This window comes from Xenopus tropicalis, chromosome 10, assembly GCF_000004195.4.
Source record: "Xenopus tropicalis strain Nigerian chromosome 10, UCB_Xtro_10.0, whole genome shotgun sequence".
In the NCBI taxonomy this organism is placed as follows: Eukaryota; Metazoa; Chordata; class Amphibia; order Anura; family Pipidae; genus Xenopus; species Xenopus tropicalis.
The window spans coordinates 17,844,866-17,863,664 of NC_030686.2; the positions used below are offsets into that span (position 1 = coordinate 17,844,866).

General features: G+C 42.3%; 1 protein-coding gene across 3 annotated transcripts; it reads right to left on the minus strand.

The window, feature by feature from the left end:
• Window positions 1-13,242: 13,242 nt before the first annotated feature.
• ccdc103 (coiled-coil domain containing 103) lies at window positions 13,243-18,643 on the minus strand. 3 transcript variants are annotated; one of them, XM_012971710.3, is made up of 4 exons: window positions 18,523-18,643; window positions 15,637-15,794; window positions 14,941-15,073; window positions 13,243-13,807 (listed from the first exon to the last, which is right to left on the minus strand). In XM_012971710.3, the coding sequence occupies exons 1-4, from the start codon at window positions 18,571-18,573 to the stop codon at window positions 13,406-13,408; spliced, it is 744 nt and encodes a 247-aa protein (XP_012827164.1). In that variant the 5' UTR covers window positions 18,574-18,643; the 3' UTR covers window positions 13,243-13,405.
• Between the last annotated feature and the right edge of the window lie 156 nt (window positions 18,644-18,799).

An 18,799-nucleotide genomic window follows, 5' to 3' on the forward strand; every position in this document is an offset into this window, starting at 1 on the left:
ACCATATCCTGTGCCAACCACTGTGTAGTTGGAGCTGAGGCAACAGTGAAGCTATTGGGTGGGACTTGGCCCACTGGCTCCTCTACTGTATACACAGAAGAAAAGAACTGGTTAAGCACATCTGCCTTTTCTGTATCCGCTGTAACCATATTGTTATTATAACTCAATGGGGCCACACCCTCAACCTGCATCTTTTTACTATTAATATACTTAAAAAACTTTTTGGGGTTAGTCTTGGCCTCGGCCGCGATGCGCTCCTCATTTTCTATCTTTGCCTTTCGGATTGCTGTTTTACAACACTTGTTATAGTGTTTATAATCATTAAACGCATCTACTGTCCCCTCTGACTTATATTTCTTAAAGGAGAAGGAAAGGCTAAGTCACTTGGGGGTGCCAAAATGTTAGGCACCCCCAAGTGACTTACATGACCTACCTTGTACCCCGGGCTGGTGCCCCCGTACGGAGAGAACAGCACCAGCCCGGGGCAGCTGCCGGCGCTACCTGCTTCCTCCTCGCTTGCGCGCGCATGCGCAGTAGAGTGAAAAGCCGAACTTAAACATTAAAGTCGGCTTTTCACTCTACTGCGCATGCGCCGGCCCACGGATTTCGGCAGCAGCGCGCAAAGGAAGGAGGAAGCGGTGTCTACAGGTGCCCCGGGCTGGTGCTGTTCTCTCCGTACGGGGGCACCAGCCCGGGGTACAAGGTAGGCGTTCTAAGTCACTTGGGGGTGCCTAACATTTTGGCACCCCCAAGTGACTTAACCTTTCCTTCTCCTTTAAAAGCTTTCCTTTTTCTCCCTATTAACTTCTTTACCTCAGAGTTAAGCCACATAGGGTGATTCTTAACACTTCTACTTTTTCTTATTAATGGAATAAATTGAGAACAGTAATGATTTAATATCATTTTAAATGACAACCATTTCTGCTCTGTGTTTTTATCAGAAAACATAAAGCCCCAATCTATGCCCTGAAGCGCTGCCCTTAAGGAACTAAAATTTGCCTTCCTAAAATTCATTGTCTTTGTTGCCCCCGTGTAAATTTGTTTCCTGCACCAAACATTAAATGAAATAACATTATGGTCACTATTACCCAGGGGTTCAACCACTTGCACATTTGCTATACGTTCTGGGTCATTAGAGATCACTAGATCTAGTATAGCATGGTTCCTGGTTGGCTCCTCAACAACTTGTGACATAAAGTTGTCATGCAGCAAGTTTATAAACTTGTTCCCAGTTACTGTCCTGGCAGTACTATTGCCCCAGTCAATATCAGGGTAATTAAAATCCCCCATTATTATCACTTGCCCCAAACTAGCAGCCTTTTCTATTTGCAACAGGAGCTCCTCCTCTTCGCTTACATTAGGGGGTCTATAGCATACCCCTACAATTAGTTTGGTAGATTCCTTACTATCTGTGAGAAGCTCAACCCATAAGGATTCAGCTCCCTCTGTTAACCCCATCACTTCCTCCCTAATATTTGCTTTTAATTCCTGCTTAATGAACAGACACACTCCTCCTCCTTTTCTATTGCCCCTGTCCCTCCGAAACAATGTATACCCCCCAATATTAACTGCCCAGTCATGAGACTCATTCAACCAAGTTTCAGCAACTCCAATCACATCATATTTCCGCTCCAACGCCAGTACCTCCAGCTCTCCCATTTTACCAGTCAGACTCCTTGCATTGGTAAACATACATTTAATACTGGTTCCGGCGTGAGAATGACGTGTAAACAACTTATGGGCCTCCCTGCCATTATCAGTATCCCGAAACAAGTCTCCTCCCCCATTTTCCCTTACTATGCCCACTACCTCATCTATCCTGTCTACCACAGAATTTCCCTCTGCACCCTCCCCCCCCCACTCCTAGTTTAAAATCTCCTCCAACCCCTCTAGCCATCTTTTCCCCCAAAGCAGCTGCCCCATCATCATTGAGGTGCAGCCCATCCCTGGCAAAGAGCTTGTAGCCGATTGAGAAATCAGCCCAGTTCTGGAGAAACCCAAAGCCCTCCTCCCTACACCAATCTCTCAGCCACGCATTAATCTCCCTAAGCTCCCGCTGCCTTCTTAATGTTGCTCGTGGCACAGGTAATATCTCTGAGAAAATTACCTTGGAAGTCCTCGCCCTCAACTTCGCACCTAGCTTTTTAAAATCGTTCTTGAGGACTTCCCCCCCTCCTCTAACTTTGTCATTGGTACCTATGTGTACCAAGACCGCCGGGTCTTCCCCAGCCCCTCCCAACAATCTGTCCACTCGTTCCACCACATGCCGAACCCTAGCACCAGGCAAGCAACACACAGTTCGGCATGTAGGGTCTTTGCGACAAATTACCCTATCCACCTTTCTAATAATTGAATCCCCTACAACTATAGCCTGCCTTCCCTTCCTAGCACTATTCCCCCCACCTGTATTAGAGGTGCCGGCTCCCAGGGTGCTCTGAGAGTCAGCCCGCTCCATACATGCCAGCTCAGAGCTGTCTTCCCCAGCATCTATAAGTAAGTAGCATTTATAAGTAAATGTTAATAATAATAATAATTGTTGGGGGATGCTGGTATTTGTAGTGCAGTAACAGCTTTATTATTGATCTGTACAATGTGAATTCTCTGTGTATGTGTAAATCCATATAGCGTCTGCACCAATAACGTTCACTCTGGGGGGCTACAGGAGTTTATGGGGGGGCTTCTATGTCTAAGGCACCCAGTGTGAGCCTGATTCTTCCTATAGTGCTGACATGTATCCCAGTGCTTTACACATTGACATTATTTACATTAGCCCCTACTCCTGAGTAGCTTACAATCTAAAGACCTGGGAGGTGTATTTATCAACACTGGGCAAATTTTCACATGGGCAGTAACCCTGAGCAACCAATCAGCAAATGGCTTTTATAATCCAGCTGCAGATAGAACAATGAATGCAACAATGTCACTGGTTGCCATGGGCTACTGCACATAGGCAAATGTGAGTCAATTTTACTGTCTTTCAAGACAGCTGTGCTCTGATTGGAGAAACCACAAGAACAAATATCCAATCCGAGCACAGCTGAGTACCAGCTTGCAGGAAAGAGGAATGCAAGATTTCCCCAAAGTTAAAGGTTCCAGAGCAGTGCAGAAACGGAGTGAATTTTTTATTTTTACTTTTTATTTTAAGGTGCCAAGCAGGTTTGGGGAGGCTTAGCCTTATTGGAAATCCATATACAGTATACATTAAATGAAACGTATTAAATAAATAAATATATATATATATATATATATATATATATAGCGAACCCAGGGTGGCACTCTGCTTCAGCTCTTAGCTCCGGTGCAAGGTAAATGATTTAAATATCCAAAAAAGACCAGCAACTCCGAGTTATATTCCAAAAACAATCAATTGTCATGCGTTTTTAATACACAATTGATTGTTTTTGGAATATAACTCGGTGTTGCTGGTCTTTTTTGGATATATATATATATATATATATATATATATATATATATATATATATATATATATACATACATACTTATTGCCAGGGGGCAGATACTCTTTAAATGGTTACGTGGAGACAGCCTCATTACCCCCAGTGGTCAACCTGCTAACTGGAGACACATGGGGCACCCGTGTATGGCATCACCACCATTTATATGTAGTCCTTTTCTCCACTCATATCTGTGCATAAGGGACTGTGTGATGGCAGTTTAGCCCCATGATAAAATAAAGCAAATTCTTATTCACATGGCGCCACCTTGGTTTTTATGGCACTTTGCTGGTTGGTGCACCTTATTACTTCTTTTAGGGCCCTGTTCCTGCACTGACACTGTCCCATCCAGTACTGGGGATATCATGGGCAGGTGCAGGAGTAACATGGCTGAGCAATTACCCCCTGCCCAGAGCCCCATACAAATAATCACAGACGTGTCCTACCGTGTTGTGCCTTTTGCTGACGGCTGAATTGAATTTGTCCCTGATGTCAGGAGCGGAAAGGTGGGATTTTCAGTTATGTTGATTAGACTTTTCTCAGTGACCTTTCCTATAAACTGAATGTTACAGACAGGGCTGTAGTTATTCCATCTGGGTCCATGGTGGGATTTATTATGAAGCTGTCTGACAAGGGCTTGCTGCACAGGCTGCAGATTATTTCCATTTTGCAGAGAGCACTTGTATCCACTCCCTGCTATTAAGTGAGCCACCATCCAATTGATAGGTAGCAGCAGGCGGTGGCATTTAATGGGTCAGATGCTAAGGTTTCATTTTTACTTAAACTAATGTTATATTCATGTGTAACAGTTACCCTTCATAATATCCTTTTAAATTTGGTTGCAGGTCACTTTACTGAAGCACCACAAGATAGTCCCTGGCCTAAAGTGGAATTTAATGTATGGCCACCTTAAGACTCCTTTTCCTACAGCACCTTACATGGTTTTATACAGAGCTATTAATTGAAGAACATGCAAGGCATTGTGGGAACCAGAGTCTTGACTGAATGAGAGCTGGCTTCTTGATTTTTACAACCATGTAGCAGAAGCCAGCTCTCCTCCAGCCAATACTCTTGTTATGTCAGAGCTGTAGATTCTATATTTCAAGCAGAACTAAAAAAAATGTTGTATTATTGTATTTTATATATTCATGTTACTGTACAGGTCCAAATGTTCAGCAGTCCTATAACTATAATGATCTAGGCCTTCAAATTTATCCAGAAGCTTCTCATCTTGGATTTGTTCAGCCATATTTTGTGTGCTCGGTCCCTAAAGTCAGGCAACTGAAAGTAGCTCAGAGCCCGTGCATAGATCTGCATCTTACTCTAATATTATACCACAGTGCCCAGCAGTACAGATACAGAACCACAGTGCCAGCAGTACAGATACAGAAACCACAGTGCCCAGCAGTACAGATACAGAAACCACAGTGCCCAGCAGTACAGATACAGAACCACAGTGCCCAGCAGTACAGATACAGAACCACAGTGCCCAGCAGTACAGATACAGAAACCACAGTGCCCAGCAGTACAGATACAGAAACCACAGTGCCCAGCAGTACAGATACAGAAACCACAGTGCCCAGCAGTACAGATACAGAAACCACAGTGCCCAGCAGTACAGATACAGAAACCACAGTGCCCAGCAGTACAGATACAGAAACCACAGTGCCCAGCAGTACAGATACAGAAACCACAGTGCCCAGCAGTACAGATACAGAAACCACAGTGCCCAGCAGTACAGATACAGAAACCACAGTGCCCAGCAGTACAGATACAAAAACCACAGTGCCCAGCAGTACAGATACAGAACCACAGTGCCCAGCAGTACAGATACAGAAACCACAGTGCCCAGCAGTACAGATACAGAAACCACAGTGCCCAGCAGTACAGATACAGAAACCACAGTGCCCAGCAGTACAGATACAGAAACCACAGTGCCCAGCAGTACAGATACAAAAACCACAGTGCCCAGCAGTACAGATACAAAAACCACAGTGCCCAGCAGTACAGATACAGAACCACAGTGCCCAGCAGTACAGATACAGAACCACAGTGCCCAGCAGTACAGATACAGAAACCACAGTGATTGCATTCTACCCTTTGGGTTTGTACCTCTAAGACTAATGGCAACAGAGTGCTTTGTCTGATGCTGCTACTGCCATCCAGTGGAAACAGCAGCAATTACAAGCAGAAAAAATGCCCCTGTACACCTGTCACCGCTTGTGATGTTATTGATATAAAGCAGTCTGGCTGACACGTGCGGAAAAGTGACAGACGGACCTATGTTTTTGTGTCATGGTGTTATCTATTAATAACCTTTTTTACTGGACACAAGGTCAAGATTTGATTTTTTTAATATATAATATATCACTTATATCACAGATAATATATCTTCCCTTTTAATATACCCAACTCTAGTAATATAGCTACTGATGTATGGGTCACTCAGGAGAAAACTCAAAAGAGACTTGAACATGTAAAGGTAAACAAAGGTCCAGGACCGGATGGTATTCATCCCAGGGTATTATATATATATTATGATACAGACTTTTAGGATTTATAGATTGAATTGAGGTGTTAAGGGTATGTGGGGGGTATGGGGGAATTAGAATATTTTATTATATGAATTTTTAATTTGTAGAATATGTAGAGGAAAGAAGAAGGGGATATTTATTTGTGGGGTAAAGGGTTGAGGGTTAGGGTCTGTAGGGGGAGGAATGTAGGATTAGTGGTAGAGGGGAATTAAAATATTTTCTTATGAGTATTAGTATATATTTTATAATACGAGTTATTTATATTGTTTACTAATAGAAATGGGATAGGATTATGGTTTGTGGGCAAGGGGGCTTAGGATATTTTATATATGATTCATTTTATATTATTGTTTTGGAATTTATAGAGGAAAATTGGAGAGAATTAGAACTTAAACAGGGTTAGGGCTATTAAGTGAATTAGAATATTTTATGAAATGAATTATTAGGGGAAATAGAGAGGTATAGAACTTTTTTTATTAATTATTTATATTATAATATAGACTTTTAGGATTTATAGAGTGAATGGAGGGGTTAAGGGTTTGTGGGGAGTGGAAATGGGACGGAATTTGAATATTTTACAATATGAATTTTTAACTTGCAGAATATGTAGAGGAAATTAGAAGGGGATATGTATTTGTGGGGTTAAAGGGCTGAGGGAAATGGGAGGAAAATAGGACTTGAGGGGGTTTAGGGCTATTAAGCAAATTATAATATTTTATTATATTAATTATATTATTACACTTTAGAATTTTTGGATTCATAGAGGTAAACGAGAGGGAATAAGGGACTGTGGGGGAGTGAAGGAGGATTTGGGTAAGAGAGAGTTAGAATATTTTTTTCTGTGTATATAATATTTTTTGTATTTGTGGGGTAAAATGGTGGAAGGTTAGGGTCTGTGGGGGGGAATAGAGGAAAGTAGAAGGGAATTAGGATTTTTGGGGTAAAAAGGTTCAGGGTTAGGGTCTGTAGGGGAAGGAATGGAGGATTAGGGGTACAGAGGGGAATTAGAATGTTTTCTTATTAGTATAGAATATTTTATAATATGAGTTATATATATATATATATATATATTAATCACTGATAGGATATAAGGGATAGGAGTATGGTCTGTGGGTTGATATTATGATAAAAAAAATATTTTTTTTAAATATTATGACAAAAAAAATATGTTGACCCACCCAAAACCATATGGTTTTGGGTGGGTCAACATATTTTTTTGTGTTTTTACACATCCGGGTGAATTCAATTTAGAATCACCAAAGTATCTGGTATTTAGACACCCCAAAAGGAAGTGCATATATATTTCATGGCAGATAAATCAGGCGGTGTATTTTTTGGTAGTAGAAATAAATGTGGGAAAATTGGGTAATAATGAAGTTAACCCCAGAAAACCTCATATTTTCAGAAAATACATATGTGAAATGGGTAAATATTTCTTTGCATGACAAAGTATCAAACAGCAAAACTAAGCTAAATGTGGCAATTTTTATGTAATTTCTGAAAATTGTCTCAAAGCTTGCATTTTACCCCTATTCTGTATCCTACATTTCATAATGTACCAATATAAAACATTCTAAATATGAACACCATGGGCCTACTGAACAGTTTGATAATGAAAATAGTGCATATGAATTTTCACATCTAATGCTCTGAACGCTGCAATATGAGCTCCCATATCACATATTTGTAGATTGTAAGCTCTTTTGTAGATTGTAAGCTCTTTTGTAGATTGTAAGCTCTTTTGGGCAGGGCCCTCTTCACCTCTTGTATCGGTTATTGATTGCTTTATATGTTACTCTGTATGTCCAATGTATGTAACCCACTTATTGTACAGCGCTGCGGAATATGTTGGCGCTTTATAAATAAATGTTAATGTAATGTGTATTATGTGCCATAAGACCCCCTAACAGTATGGAGACCCTAGAAAACCGTGTATTTTTCAAAAGAACACATTCTGATGAAACAGAAATGGGTAAATACATCTTTCTACTGAAAACTTCCAAACTACAAGGCTATGCTAAACATAATGGTTTTTATTAAATTTCTGAAAATCTTCACAAAGCTTGCATTTTACTCCTTTATGTAACCCCACATTTTGTAACATATCAACATAAAACATTCTAAATATGAGTGTCAGGGGTCTACTGATATATGCATAGATTTACCAAACTATGTGGCGTACAGAAGCACCCAAATCGATGGGCAAAGACAAGTAACAAAGAACCATGCGAAATGCAATAAAATCGCTAAAATCTCAAAAAAATCCCTAAAATCAATGGTGTTTTTTTTGCCTGGTGTAATCTGCAGCCAGAATTACAGTTTAAGTATTTTGGCTTAGGTAAATTAGTTATACGGACAAAATCAAGCGAACAACACCTATGCAGAACTGAATATAAAATGCAATAAAATGGCTAAAAAAGCAATAAAATGAATACAAATGCACCAAAGTCACAGAAAATGTAATAAAAGCACCAAAATAACATACATAAGGTATTGCTCAGTGTGGTTAACGAATACACTATCCGATGGCAATAAAACATTTTTGTCAGGCAGAAAAAACCCAATGCGATAAAAAAAAAAAACACACAAAATTATGTGTGTAAGTGTACAATAGGCAAAATGTGTGTTGTGTGTGCGCAAATAAGTTTGAGTGCTGTGAATGTGTGAAACCCCCCCAAACATGTATGTGTGCGTGTATAAGTGTGTATTAGTGCTATAAGTATGTGTTTGTGCGTTTTTTTTTTATACTTACCTGGAGTTGGTAGGCAGGCAGGCAGATTGTCCTGGAGGAGGCAGTAGGGACCCAGGAACCGGAGCAGCATCTTCTTCCTGGGTGGTTGTGGGGGGGGGGGACTTGGAAACAGGAAACAATAATTCCCTATGGGGCCCCTGGGCGATCGCACCCCAGGGGCCACTCTTTCCCCACCTCTGCTCGTTGCCTAGGTGTAACAAGGCAAACTTGACCTAAGAGGCGCGTATAATTTAATACGAATCCGGGAAGGGGATGAGTGGAACACAGCCTTTAATACCTGCGATGGGCATTTCGAATATCTGGTAATGCCCTTCGGGCTATGTAATGCTCCTGCTGTTTTCCAAGAGTTGGTAAATGACATATTCCACGATCTTTTAGGTCGCTCTGTAGTAGTTTACCTTGACGATATTTTGATTTATTCTAATAGTCTGTCTGATCATCGTGTTCATGTTCAGGAGGTCTTACTTAGATTAAAACAAAATCATTTGTATGCTAAAATTGAGAAGTACATCTTTGAAGTCTCTTCGGTTCACTTCCTTGGGTTTATAATTTCCCATAAAGGTCTAGAAATGGACCCGGCCAAGGTTCAGGCTATCCTAAATTGGGTACAACCCTTGTCTCTGTGGGCCATACAAAGATTTTTGTATTTTTTTTCGCCAATTATTACAGACAATTTATTAGAAGCTATTCTACGCTAGTGGCTCCAATTACTGCTCTCACTAAAAAGGGAGCTGACCCAAGTATTTGGTCGATAGAGGCCCTAACAGCCTTCAAAATGCTAAAAGAAGCTTTTATTTCTGCTCCTGTATTCTTGCACCCTGATTCGGATCTCCCTTTTCTAGTGGAAGTAGATGCTTCTGAAGTTGGGGCTGGGGCGATCCTGTCTCAACGTCACCCTGTGACCAATAAGGTTCACCCGTGTGGTTTCTTTTCTAAAAAGTTTTCTCCCACCGAGATGAATTATGATATTGGTAATAGGGAATTACTGGCCATAAAATTGGCATTCACAGAGTGGAGACACCTTTTGGAAGGAGCAAAACATGTAGTTACAGTAATCACAGACCACAAGAACCTCTTATATATTGAATCCGCTAAGCGGTTAAATCCTAGACAAGCTAGGTGGGCATTATTCTTTTCTCGTTTTAATTTTATTATAACCTATAGACCTGGCGAAAAGAACGTTAAAGCTGACGCCTTGTCTAGAAGTTTTGATTCCAATCCACTGGAGAAGTGTCAACCTGATTCTATTGTTCCTAAAGAGTTAATTGTAGCGGCCCTAAGTCCAGATTTACTTTCTTCTTTGTCTAAGGTCCAGGATAACTCTCCTCCCAACTTACCCCCGGGGAAGTTGTTTGTTCCAGAAAACCTCCGTGAGGCGGTTTTTTTTAGAAGCCCACGATTCTAAGTTGGCTGGGCACCCTGGTCGCTATAAAACCTGTTCTCTTTTGTCCCGCACCCTCTGGTGGCCAACTTTGAGACAAGATGTTAGTAATTATGTTGACTCCTGTCCAACCTGTCAGCGCTCTAAACCTTCCAGATCTTTGCCTCAGGGTCTGCTACAATCACTGCCAATTCCCGAAAGGCCGTGGACTCACATTTCCATGGATTTCATTGTAGAGTTACCTCCTTCCAAGGGGAATACTGTCATATGGGTGGTTGTGGATCGCTTTAGTAAAATGTCTCATTTTATTCCCCTCCCCGCCCTCCCATCTGCAAAGTCTCTTGCAGAACGTTTTCTGACTGATATCTTTAGGCTCCATGGTGCTCCACAGAACATTGTCTCTGATAGAGGAGTTCAGTTTGTTTCAAAATTTTGGCGGGCCTTCTGTTCACTGATGGGTACAGATTTGTCCTTCTCCTCTGCTTATCATACACAGACCAACGGACAGACGGAGAAGACAAATCAGTCTCTGGAGAAGTACCTCAGGTGTTATAGCTCCAGTAACCCATCCCTTTGTGCTGAGTTTCTCCCTTGGGCAGAGTTCGCATTTAATAATTCCACTCACTCATCCACTGGAGAGTCTCCATTTTTTGTTGTCTTTGGGTATCATCCCAGAGTGTTCTCTTTCTCTACCACATCTTCTGATGTGCCTGCTGTTGATTCCTTGGTCAATCAGTTCTCCAGCATTTGGCAAAAAGTTCAAAAGTCATTATCCACCGCAGTAGCTGTTCAAAAGAAGGCCTTTGATAAACATCATAAAGCATCGCCAGAATATCAGGTTGGTGATAAAGTTTGGCTTTCCTCTAGAAATGTTCCTCTGAAGGTTTCTTCTTCCAAATTTGCACCTAAATATATTGGTCCTTTTTCTGTATCTGAAGTTATTAACCCCAACACGGTCCGATTAGAGCTCCCTCCTGAACTCAAAATTTTTAATTCTTTCCATGTCTCTTTGTTAAAACCTGCTAGAGTGGTTCAGCAGAGGTCTCCTCCTCCTCCTCCCGTTTCTGTTGAAGGACAGCCCGAGTATGTGATACAAAGGTTAGTGGACTCCCGCCTCTCTAGGGGTAGGCTACAATACCTGGTACACTGGAAAGGTTATGGCCCCGAAGAGAGGTCATGGGTCCCAGCCTCTGATGTTCGGGCAGATCATCTTGTTCGACAATTCCACACCAGGTTCCCTGATAAGCCTAAAGGTGGCCATACACGGGCCGACTATAGCTGCCGATATCGGTCCCTTGGACCGATTCGGCAGCTAATCGGCCCGTGTATTGGGAGAGCAGAGCGGCCTGGCCGACCGATATCTGGCCTGAAATTGGCCAGATCTCGATCGGCCAGGTTAGAAAATCTGGTCGGATCGGGGACCACATCGGCTCGTTGATGCGGTCCCCGATCCGACTGCCCCATTGCCGCCCACATAATCCGATCGTCTGGCCCCAGGGCCAAACGATCGGATTATTATTTTTTTTACCTAAATGGTCCCCGATATCGCCCACCCGTAGGTGGGGATATCGGGGGAAGATCCGCTCGCTTGGCGACATCGCCAAGCGAGCGGATCTGCTCGTGTATGGCCACCTTTAGGGTCCGGTAGCCCCCTCTGGAGGGGGGGTAATGTAACAATACCTGGTGGTCTAGTGGGGAGGCGGGGACGCCCGCCGCCTCCTCCGGTGCGGTAACGCCCGCCGTTGTCTTCTAGGCATGCGCACTCGCGTTGTCGTCGGCGCGCGCGTGACGTCATTTTCGGCGCCAAAATCAAATATTTAAAGCGCTTACTGAATGGAAATGGTTGCCCAACGTAGGTTTTCCTTTGGTTACTTCCTGGGTGCGATTATTCTGCTGTTCTGCCGTGTTCCTGGCCTTGCCTGTACCTGACCTCTCTTGCCTGCTGCCTGTATTGACCTTTGCCTGTTTTGACCTTTCTTGTCTGCTGCCTGAACCGACCTCTGCCTGCCTGACTATTCTCTTGGATTCTGAGCTGCGCTGCCTGACTGTTGCTGACCCCGGCCTGTCCTGACCACTCTGAAGTGTTCCCCATCTGCCTGTCATACGATTGGTTCCCGTGCCTGCTCAGAACTCTCTCCTTGCATCTCTCACAATAAGACATGGTGGCATCCGAGTAGCGAAGGGCTCCTCCCGACGTGAAAGGCGGCGGTTATAGGCAGAAGCGTGAGCCGAGACCGGACCCTTGGAGCCTGTTCTGAGTTTTGGGATACCGATCGTGACACTAGGGGCTGGGGAATGAGCGTGGAGTGGCTTTTAAAGCTGTTCCTCTGCTCCCAAAAGTGCAGCACAATGTAGAATCTACGATCTGTGGCACTTCAGTACTTTCATCCACAGAATGTAGATTCTGTGTGGGGTGGCACTTAAACGGTTAAAAGTGGCGACACCTGTTTGGATTTTTATTATCATAACCATTGCTAAACAGCATTTTTTTGCTTGGTTCAGGCTAAAAGTAAGAATGAGCAGTGGCTCTTCTAACATCTACCTCTCCCTGTGGCCAGTCACAAAGCATGCATTTTACCTCATTACGTACCCCCACATTTTGTAACATATCAACATAAAACATTCTAAATATGAGTGTCAGGGGCCTACTGAATAGTTTGATGCCCAATATGCATCGATTTACCAAAGTATGTGGTGTACAGAGGCACCCAGAATAAACTAGTGCATATGAATTTGCAGGTTTGATGCTCTGGCTGTGTATTATGTGCCATAAGACCCCCTAACAGTACAGAGACCCTAGAAAACCATATATTTTGCGAAAGAACACATACTGACAAAACAGCATTGTTTTGTTCAGAACTAAAGTAAGAATGAGCAGTGGCTCTAACATCCACCTCTCCCTGTGGCCAGTGTAACCAGTTGCTTGGTTAGTGAAAGTGCTGGGTAGTTATGTTTCCCCATACCAACATCATACTGTTGACTATCATAAAAGATAAAACTTTAGTGCTGACATTTCAGAGTGAAGCAGAAACAGCATAGGGCTGTATTTGCACCCCTGCATACACCCAGCTAGAGAATTGAGCGAGCTGAGGGTGCAAATTGAGACAGAGACCCAATATGTACTGTTATAGAAGAATTTAATGAAGCAGGGAGCTTGACAGGAAACATTCTATGATCATGACAACAACTGTTTCAGGCATCCCATGTGGTTTCATATAGGGCCCTATAGTCACTGCTGTCTAAATGATAACAGTAATCTTTGCTCTGGTACACGTAAACCAAGTCAGCAGCTGATCTTGTAGCAGGCCATTAATTTTCTTAGATTTTCATCTCCTAAACCCCTTTTTTCATCTTTCATAGCTCCAACACAGGTTTGTAATTTTCCAAATAGCTTTTGGGAACTCTCCACCTCAGACCTGCTGATAAAAATCAGATTAAGGTCAAAACGCTTGGTCTCTGCTAGGGTCTGTAAGATCTTTAGGACCTTCTCCACATGAATGGCCTGAAAGCTCTCGCTGAGCACTAAGAGGAATTCTCCAAGTAGTCCAGAACACACTTCAGCATGGAAAAGTTGAGATAGCTTCTCGGCTCCGAGTTGCAAGAGGAAGTCATACTTCTCCACATTCCCTAATCGGCGCCAGTCTCGGGCAAATTCAAATGCATTTGTGGGATCTGACAAAGATTTCTAAGAGACAAATAGAAAAATTTTAATGAAATATAAGGATATGAAATGATATATTATAAAATGTGTCACAGCAGTGTGATGTTGGTATAGGGAAACATCCCAGCACTTTCACTAACCAAGCAACTGGTCTTTGTAATATTAGTATATGGGGGGTGTTCATCTCTACTTATCTCTGAGGGGGGCCCCCCATATCGTTTATATCTAATAAAGAAGCAATAGCCTTTTGTTACCAGTCATATTTATCATCTCAGTTGGCACATTTTATTGCATATTGCCTGCCTGTCTGTCTTTCTATTAGCCCTCTATCTATGTCAAAAAGAGCTGTCATTATGATGTGTATTTTGGATTGCTCAGTTTAAAGTTTTTTATGTGTATCTGGCAATTGTGTTGGTTTTAAAGTTGCATTGTGACCACAACCAAAGTGTGCCCAAGTGAATTGCACATCAGTTACTAATAAACCAGCTTCTGTTGCATTTTAAAGGAGAACTAAAGAAGTAGGCTAGAAATGTTGTACATTATATTTTAAGTGTTCTCTACCAGCCCAAAGTCTTTTAGCAGGGAAGATCTGTGCCCCTAAAGATGTCCCCATCTACTCTTTTGCCGATTCACTGCACATGCTCTGTGCTGTTGTGACTTACCTGCGCTTAGGGGTCGATGCACAATACACTGCATATACAGAATATAAAAGTCATAACATAAGGCTGTTTAGTAAATAATGCAGACTATCAATACATGGCACCTCTGAAACCAATGCAATTAGCATGAGAATTTAAACAGCCCTGTAGAATTGGCTTCGCGGCAACCCCTTAGCTTAGATTCAACAGCTGCCCAGAACACTGTGAAGTCACTAGCACTTCTAACAAAATCCAAAATGGGGAGCTTCTGTGACAACTTCAAAGACCTGGATCATTACTACTATTAGATATTAAAATTTAAGGTTAGTGCATTAAGTTTAGTGTATAAAATATGGCAATTCTAACCATGTTCATTTATAGGGTTTAGTACTAAAGTAGTAAAGCAACCTATTGTCATGTAATTCAAGAAAGAAAATAGAAGATTTAGAAATAAATATAAATGTGTGTGAACAAGAAAATGAAAAAGCATGGTGAGACACTGGCCTAGGTTTTCCTTACCTTGAGCATTACATCTTCAGATTTTTGCGTGCAATTAGTTGTATTGAAACTTGGGTTCCAGGGTTGCTTGCTCTCTCCTCCCACCTTATCCTTACGCTCAAGGGGTTTCAGGTTAGATGCCAGGACAATATCTCTGCAGAAAGCAAAAAAGGACAGGAAATTTGAGAAATAAAAATGAAGAAGAGGGAGATTACTAGTATTTCATTAGTTGAGACAAAATATGATATGCAACAATGGGTTTATACAAGGTTTTGATCCAGGTGGTGGGTAGAGTTTAGGCAGGCAGCAAACAAGATTTCTCAGGCTGTGGGACCATTAATAAAAAAAAAAAAAGTGCCTGGACAGCAACAGTGGCTAACAGCACTGGGGTGGCAGAGATAAAAAAAAAAAAAGTATCTGCTCAATTTGAGAGCCCCCTCAAGACGTTAGGTCCTGCAGATAAAAAAAATACAGGATATAGATATCTGTAGAACATTATTGTTTGCCCTGAGCACATACAGAAGATGGATGTGTAATCCTTCACTACCCCGATAACCCCATGCAAGTGCACACTCTGACTTTTATTTATCAGCAATTAAGCAACACGTTTGATTTTCTGCTTTACCCTCAGGCCAGTGTTAAATGGGATCAAGAATTTTAGCTGGGTCTTCTTAATTTAGTTGAAAGTAAAACCTATCCCCTCTTGGCTTTCCATACCTGAATTCCTCATAAGATGCCACTTTTTGGTGAATGGCCCGAAACTTAGCGTCATTTTCTCTGGAATACTTCTGATCTGCAGCCAGTGCATTGGCCAGCTCCCGTTCCAACTCTCGGAAATCAAGTGTTTCTAGATCGTCCATCACTGCAGTACCAATCTGGTGAGGAAAGTGGGGAACACTGTAGTTATGTTAGCTATGACCTTTGTTTTAGGACCTGTTACCTGTACCGTAGTGGACATGCTACGTGTCCTTGCCAGGAGCTGAAGAGTGATTGAGTGGGCTACTAACTGACATTTGGGTTTAGCAATCCCCCCCACCTACTATACAGGTCCTTTTCAAAAAATTAGCATATTGTGATAAAGTTCATTATTTTCTGTAATGTACTGATAAACATTAGACTTTCATATATTTTAGATTCATTACACACAACTGAAGTAGTTCAAGCCTTTTCTTGTTTTAATATTGATGATTGTGGCATACAGCTCATGAAAACCCAAAATTCCTATCTCAAAAAATTAGCATATCATGAAAAGGTTCTCTAAACGAGCTATTAACCTAATCATCTGAATCAACAAATTAACTCTAAAAACCTGCAAAAGATTCCTGAGGCTTTTAAAAACTCCCAGCCTGGTTCATTACTCAAAACCGCAATCATGGGTAAGACTGCCGACCTGACTGCTGTCCAGAAGGCCATCATTGACACCCTCAAGCAAGAGGGTAAGACACAGAAAGAAATTTCTGAATGAATAGGCTGTTCCCAGAGTGCTGTATCAAGGCACCTCAGTGGGAAGTCTGTGGGAAGGAAAAAGTGTGGCAGAAAATGCTGCACAACGAGAAGAGGTGACTGGGCCCTGAGGAAGATTGTGGAGAAGGACCGATTCCTGACCTTGGGGGACCTGCGGAAGCAGTGGACTGAGTCTGGAGTAGAAACATCCAGAGCCACCGTGTACAGGCGTGTGCAGGAAATGGGCTACAGGTGCCGCATTCCCCAGGTCAAGCCACTTTTGAACCAGAAACAGCGGCAGAAGCGCCTGACCTGGGCTACAGAGAAGCAGCACTGGACTGTTGCTCAGTGGTCCAAAGTATGTCATTCGGAAATCAAGGTGCCAGAGTCTGGAGGAAGACTGGGGAGAGGGAAATGCCAAAATGCCTGAAGTCCAGTGTCAAGTACCCACAGTCAGTGATGGTCTGGGGTGCCATGTCAGCTGCTGGTGTTGGTCCACTGTGTTTTATCAAGGGCAGGGTCAATGCAGCTAGCTATCAGGAGATTTTGGAGCACTTCATGCTTCCATCTGCTGAAAAGCTTTATGGAGATGAAGATTTCATTTTTCAGCACGACCTGGCACCTGCTCACAGTGCCAAAACCACTGGTAAATGTCTGGAAAAGTCATTTCTGCAAAAGGATTCCCGACCAAGTATTGAGTGCATAACTGAACATAATTATTTGAAGGTTGACTTTTTTTGTATTAAAAACACTTTTTTTTTATTGGGCGGATGAAATATGCTAATTTTTTGAGATAGGAATTTTGGGTTTTCATGAGCTGTATGCCACAATCATCAATATTAAAACAAGAAAAGGCTTGAACTACTTCAGTTGTGTGTAATGAATCTAAAATATATGAAAGTCTAATGTTTATCAGTACATTACAGAAAATAATGAACTTTATCACAATATGCTAATTTTTTGAAAAGGACCTGTATTTACCTTACATTAGGGATGAACTGAATCCAGCATTACAGGATTCGGGCAAGAGTTGGTCTTTTTCAGCAGAATTCGGCCAAATCCAAGTGCCTGGCTGAATCCTTAAAATCCTGTGACTTTTTGTCAAAGTTAAAAACCCTACCTACCCGCTGGTTATGGTGGGGGCTTAGGTTCAGGGCCGCCGCTCCCTATAAGCAGAGTAAGGGGATGGAAGATTTAAACTATGAGAAAAGAGGTGCTTGCGAGGGGACATGATTACTCTGTACAAGTACATTAGAGGGGATTATAGGCAGATGGGGGATGTTCTTTTTTCCCATAAAAACAATCAACGCACCAGAGGCCCCCCCTATAGATTAGAGGAACGGAGCTTCCATTTGAAGCAGCGTAGGTGGTTTTTCACGGTGAGGGCAGTGAGGTTGGGGAATGCCCTCCTAGTGATGTGGTAATGGCAGATTCTGTTAATGCCTTTAAGAGGGGCTTGGATGAGTTCTTGAACAAGCATAGTATCCAAGGCTATTGTGATACTAATATCTACAGTTAGTATTAGTGGTTGTATTTATAGTTTATGTATGTGAGTATGTAGATTGGTAGGTGTGGGTTGTGTGTGCTGGGTTTACTTGGATGGGTTGAACTTGATGGACTCTGGTCTTTTTTCAACCCTATGTAACTATGAGTATGTAGTCTGCATAGGGCACCAACTCCCAGGGAGGCACCATCCCTGCTGCTCAAAAAAATCGTTTTTATATATTATAACATACCCCCAACACTGTCCCGCCGGTTTTTATAGCGCATCCCGCTGTCCCAGATAGTTCAATCAATCTATGGGGGCAGTGTCTATGGGGGCAGTGTCTATGGGGGCAGTGTCTATGGGGGCAGTGTCTATGGGGGCAGTGTCTATGGGGGCAATTGGGGGCACTGTTAGTGGGGCCCCTATAGTAGGTGTTTTTTTTATTATTTTATTTTTACTTCCGTAATATTTGGGGGAGGGGGCACAAAAGTACATTTCTGCTTAGGGCACCCATTTGGCCAGCAGCGGCCCTGCTTAGACTCAACATATTGGAGTGCAGCAGGTTGGAGATTTCAGGTGCATACCCTGAAAATATCTAACAATTCTAAATCGGAATATGTACTTTTAAGCAAACTGCACGCAATCCAGCAAGTGAAAGCGCCATACAAACCTACCTGCTCCTCACCGTCTGCCTCCGCTTCTCCGTTCCTATGGAAACGTTCCATTTCGTATCAGCCAATCACACGAACGAACGTCAAAGACTGTTGTTGGCCAATCAGAAAACATCTAGGTCCTTTACGTATTTTAAAGGCGAGCTTATTTGAATAGGTGTTTAACAGGGTGCCTGATCAAATTGCAAGTTTCATATGAAATTAGTGCAATTCTAGGTATAACTGCACATTATGACAATTGCTAGCATGTAGCCTCATTTGAGTCATAAAAAGGAAAGGG

Bases quoted from the DNA above. Each gene is read 5' to 3' on its own strand.
- ccdc103 (XM_012971710.3), bottom strand. From the start codon at position 18,573: ATGGAACGTTTCCATAGGAACGGAGAAGCGGAGGCAGACGGTGAGGAG. The intron at 15,795-18,522 runs GTAGGTTTGTAT...TTTCCTCACCAG, and splicing joins AGGCAGACGGTGAGGAGCAG to ATTGGTACTGCAGTGATGGA. The intron at 15,074-15,636 runs GTATGGAAAGCC...TGCTTTCTGCAG, and splicing joins GCATCTTATGAGGAATTCAG to AGATATTGTCCTGGCATCTA.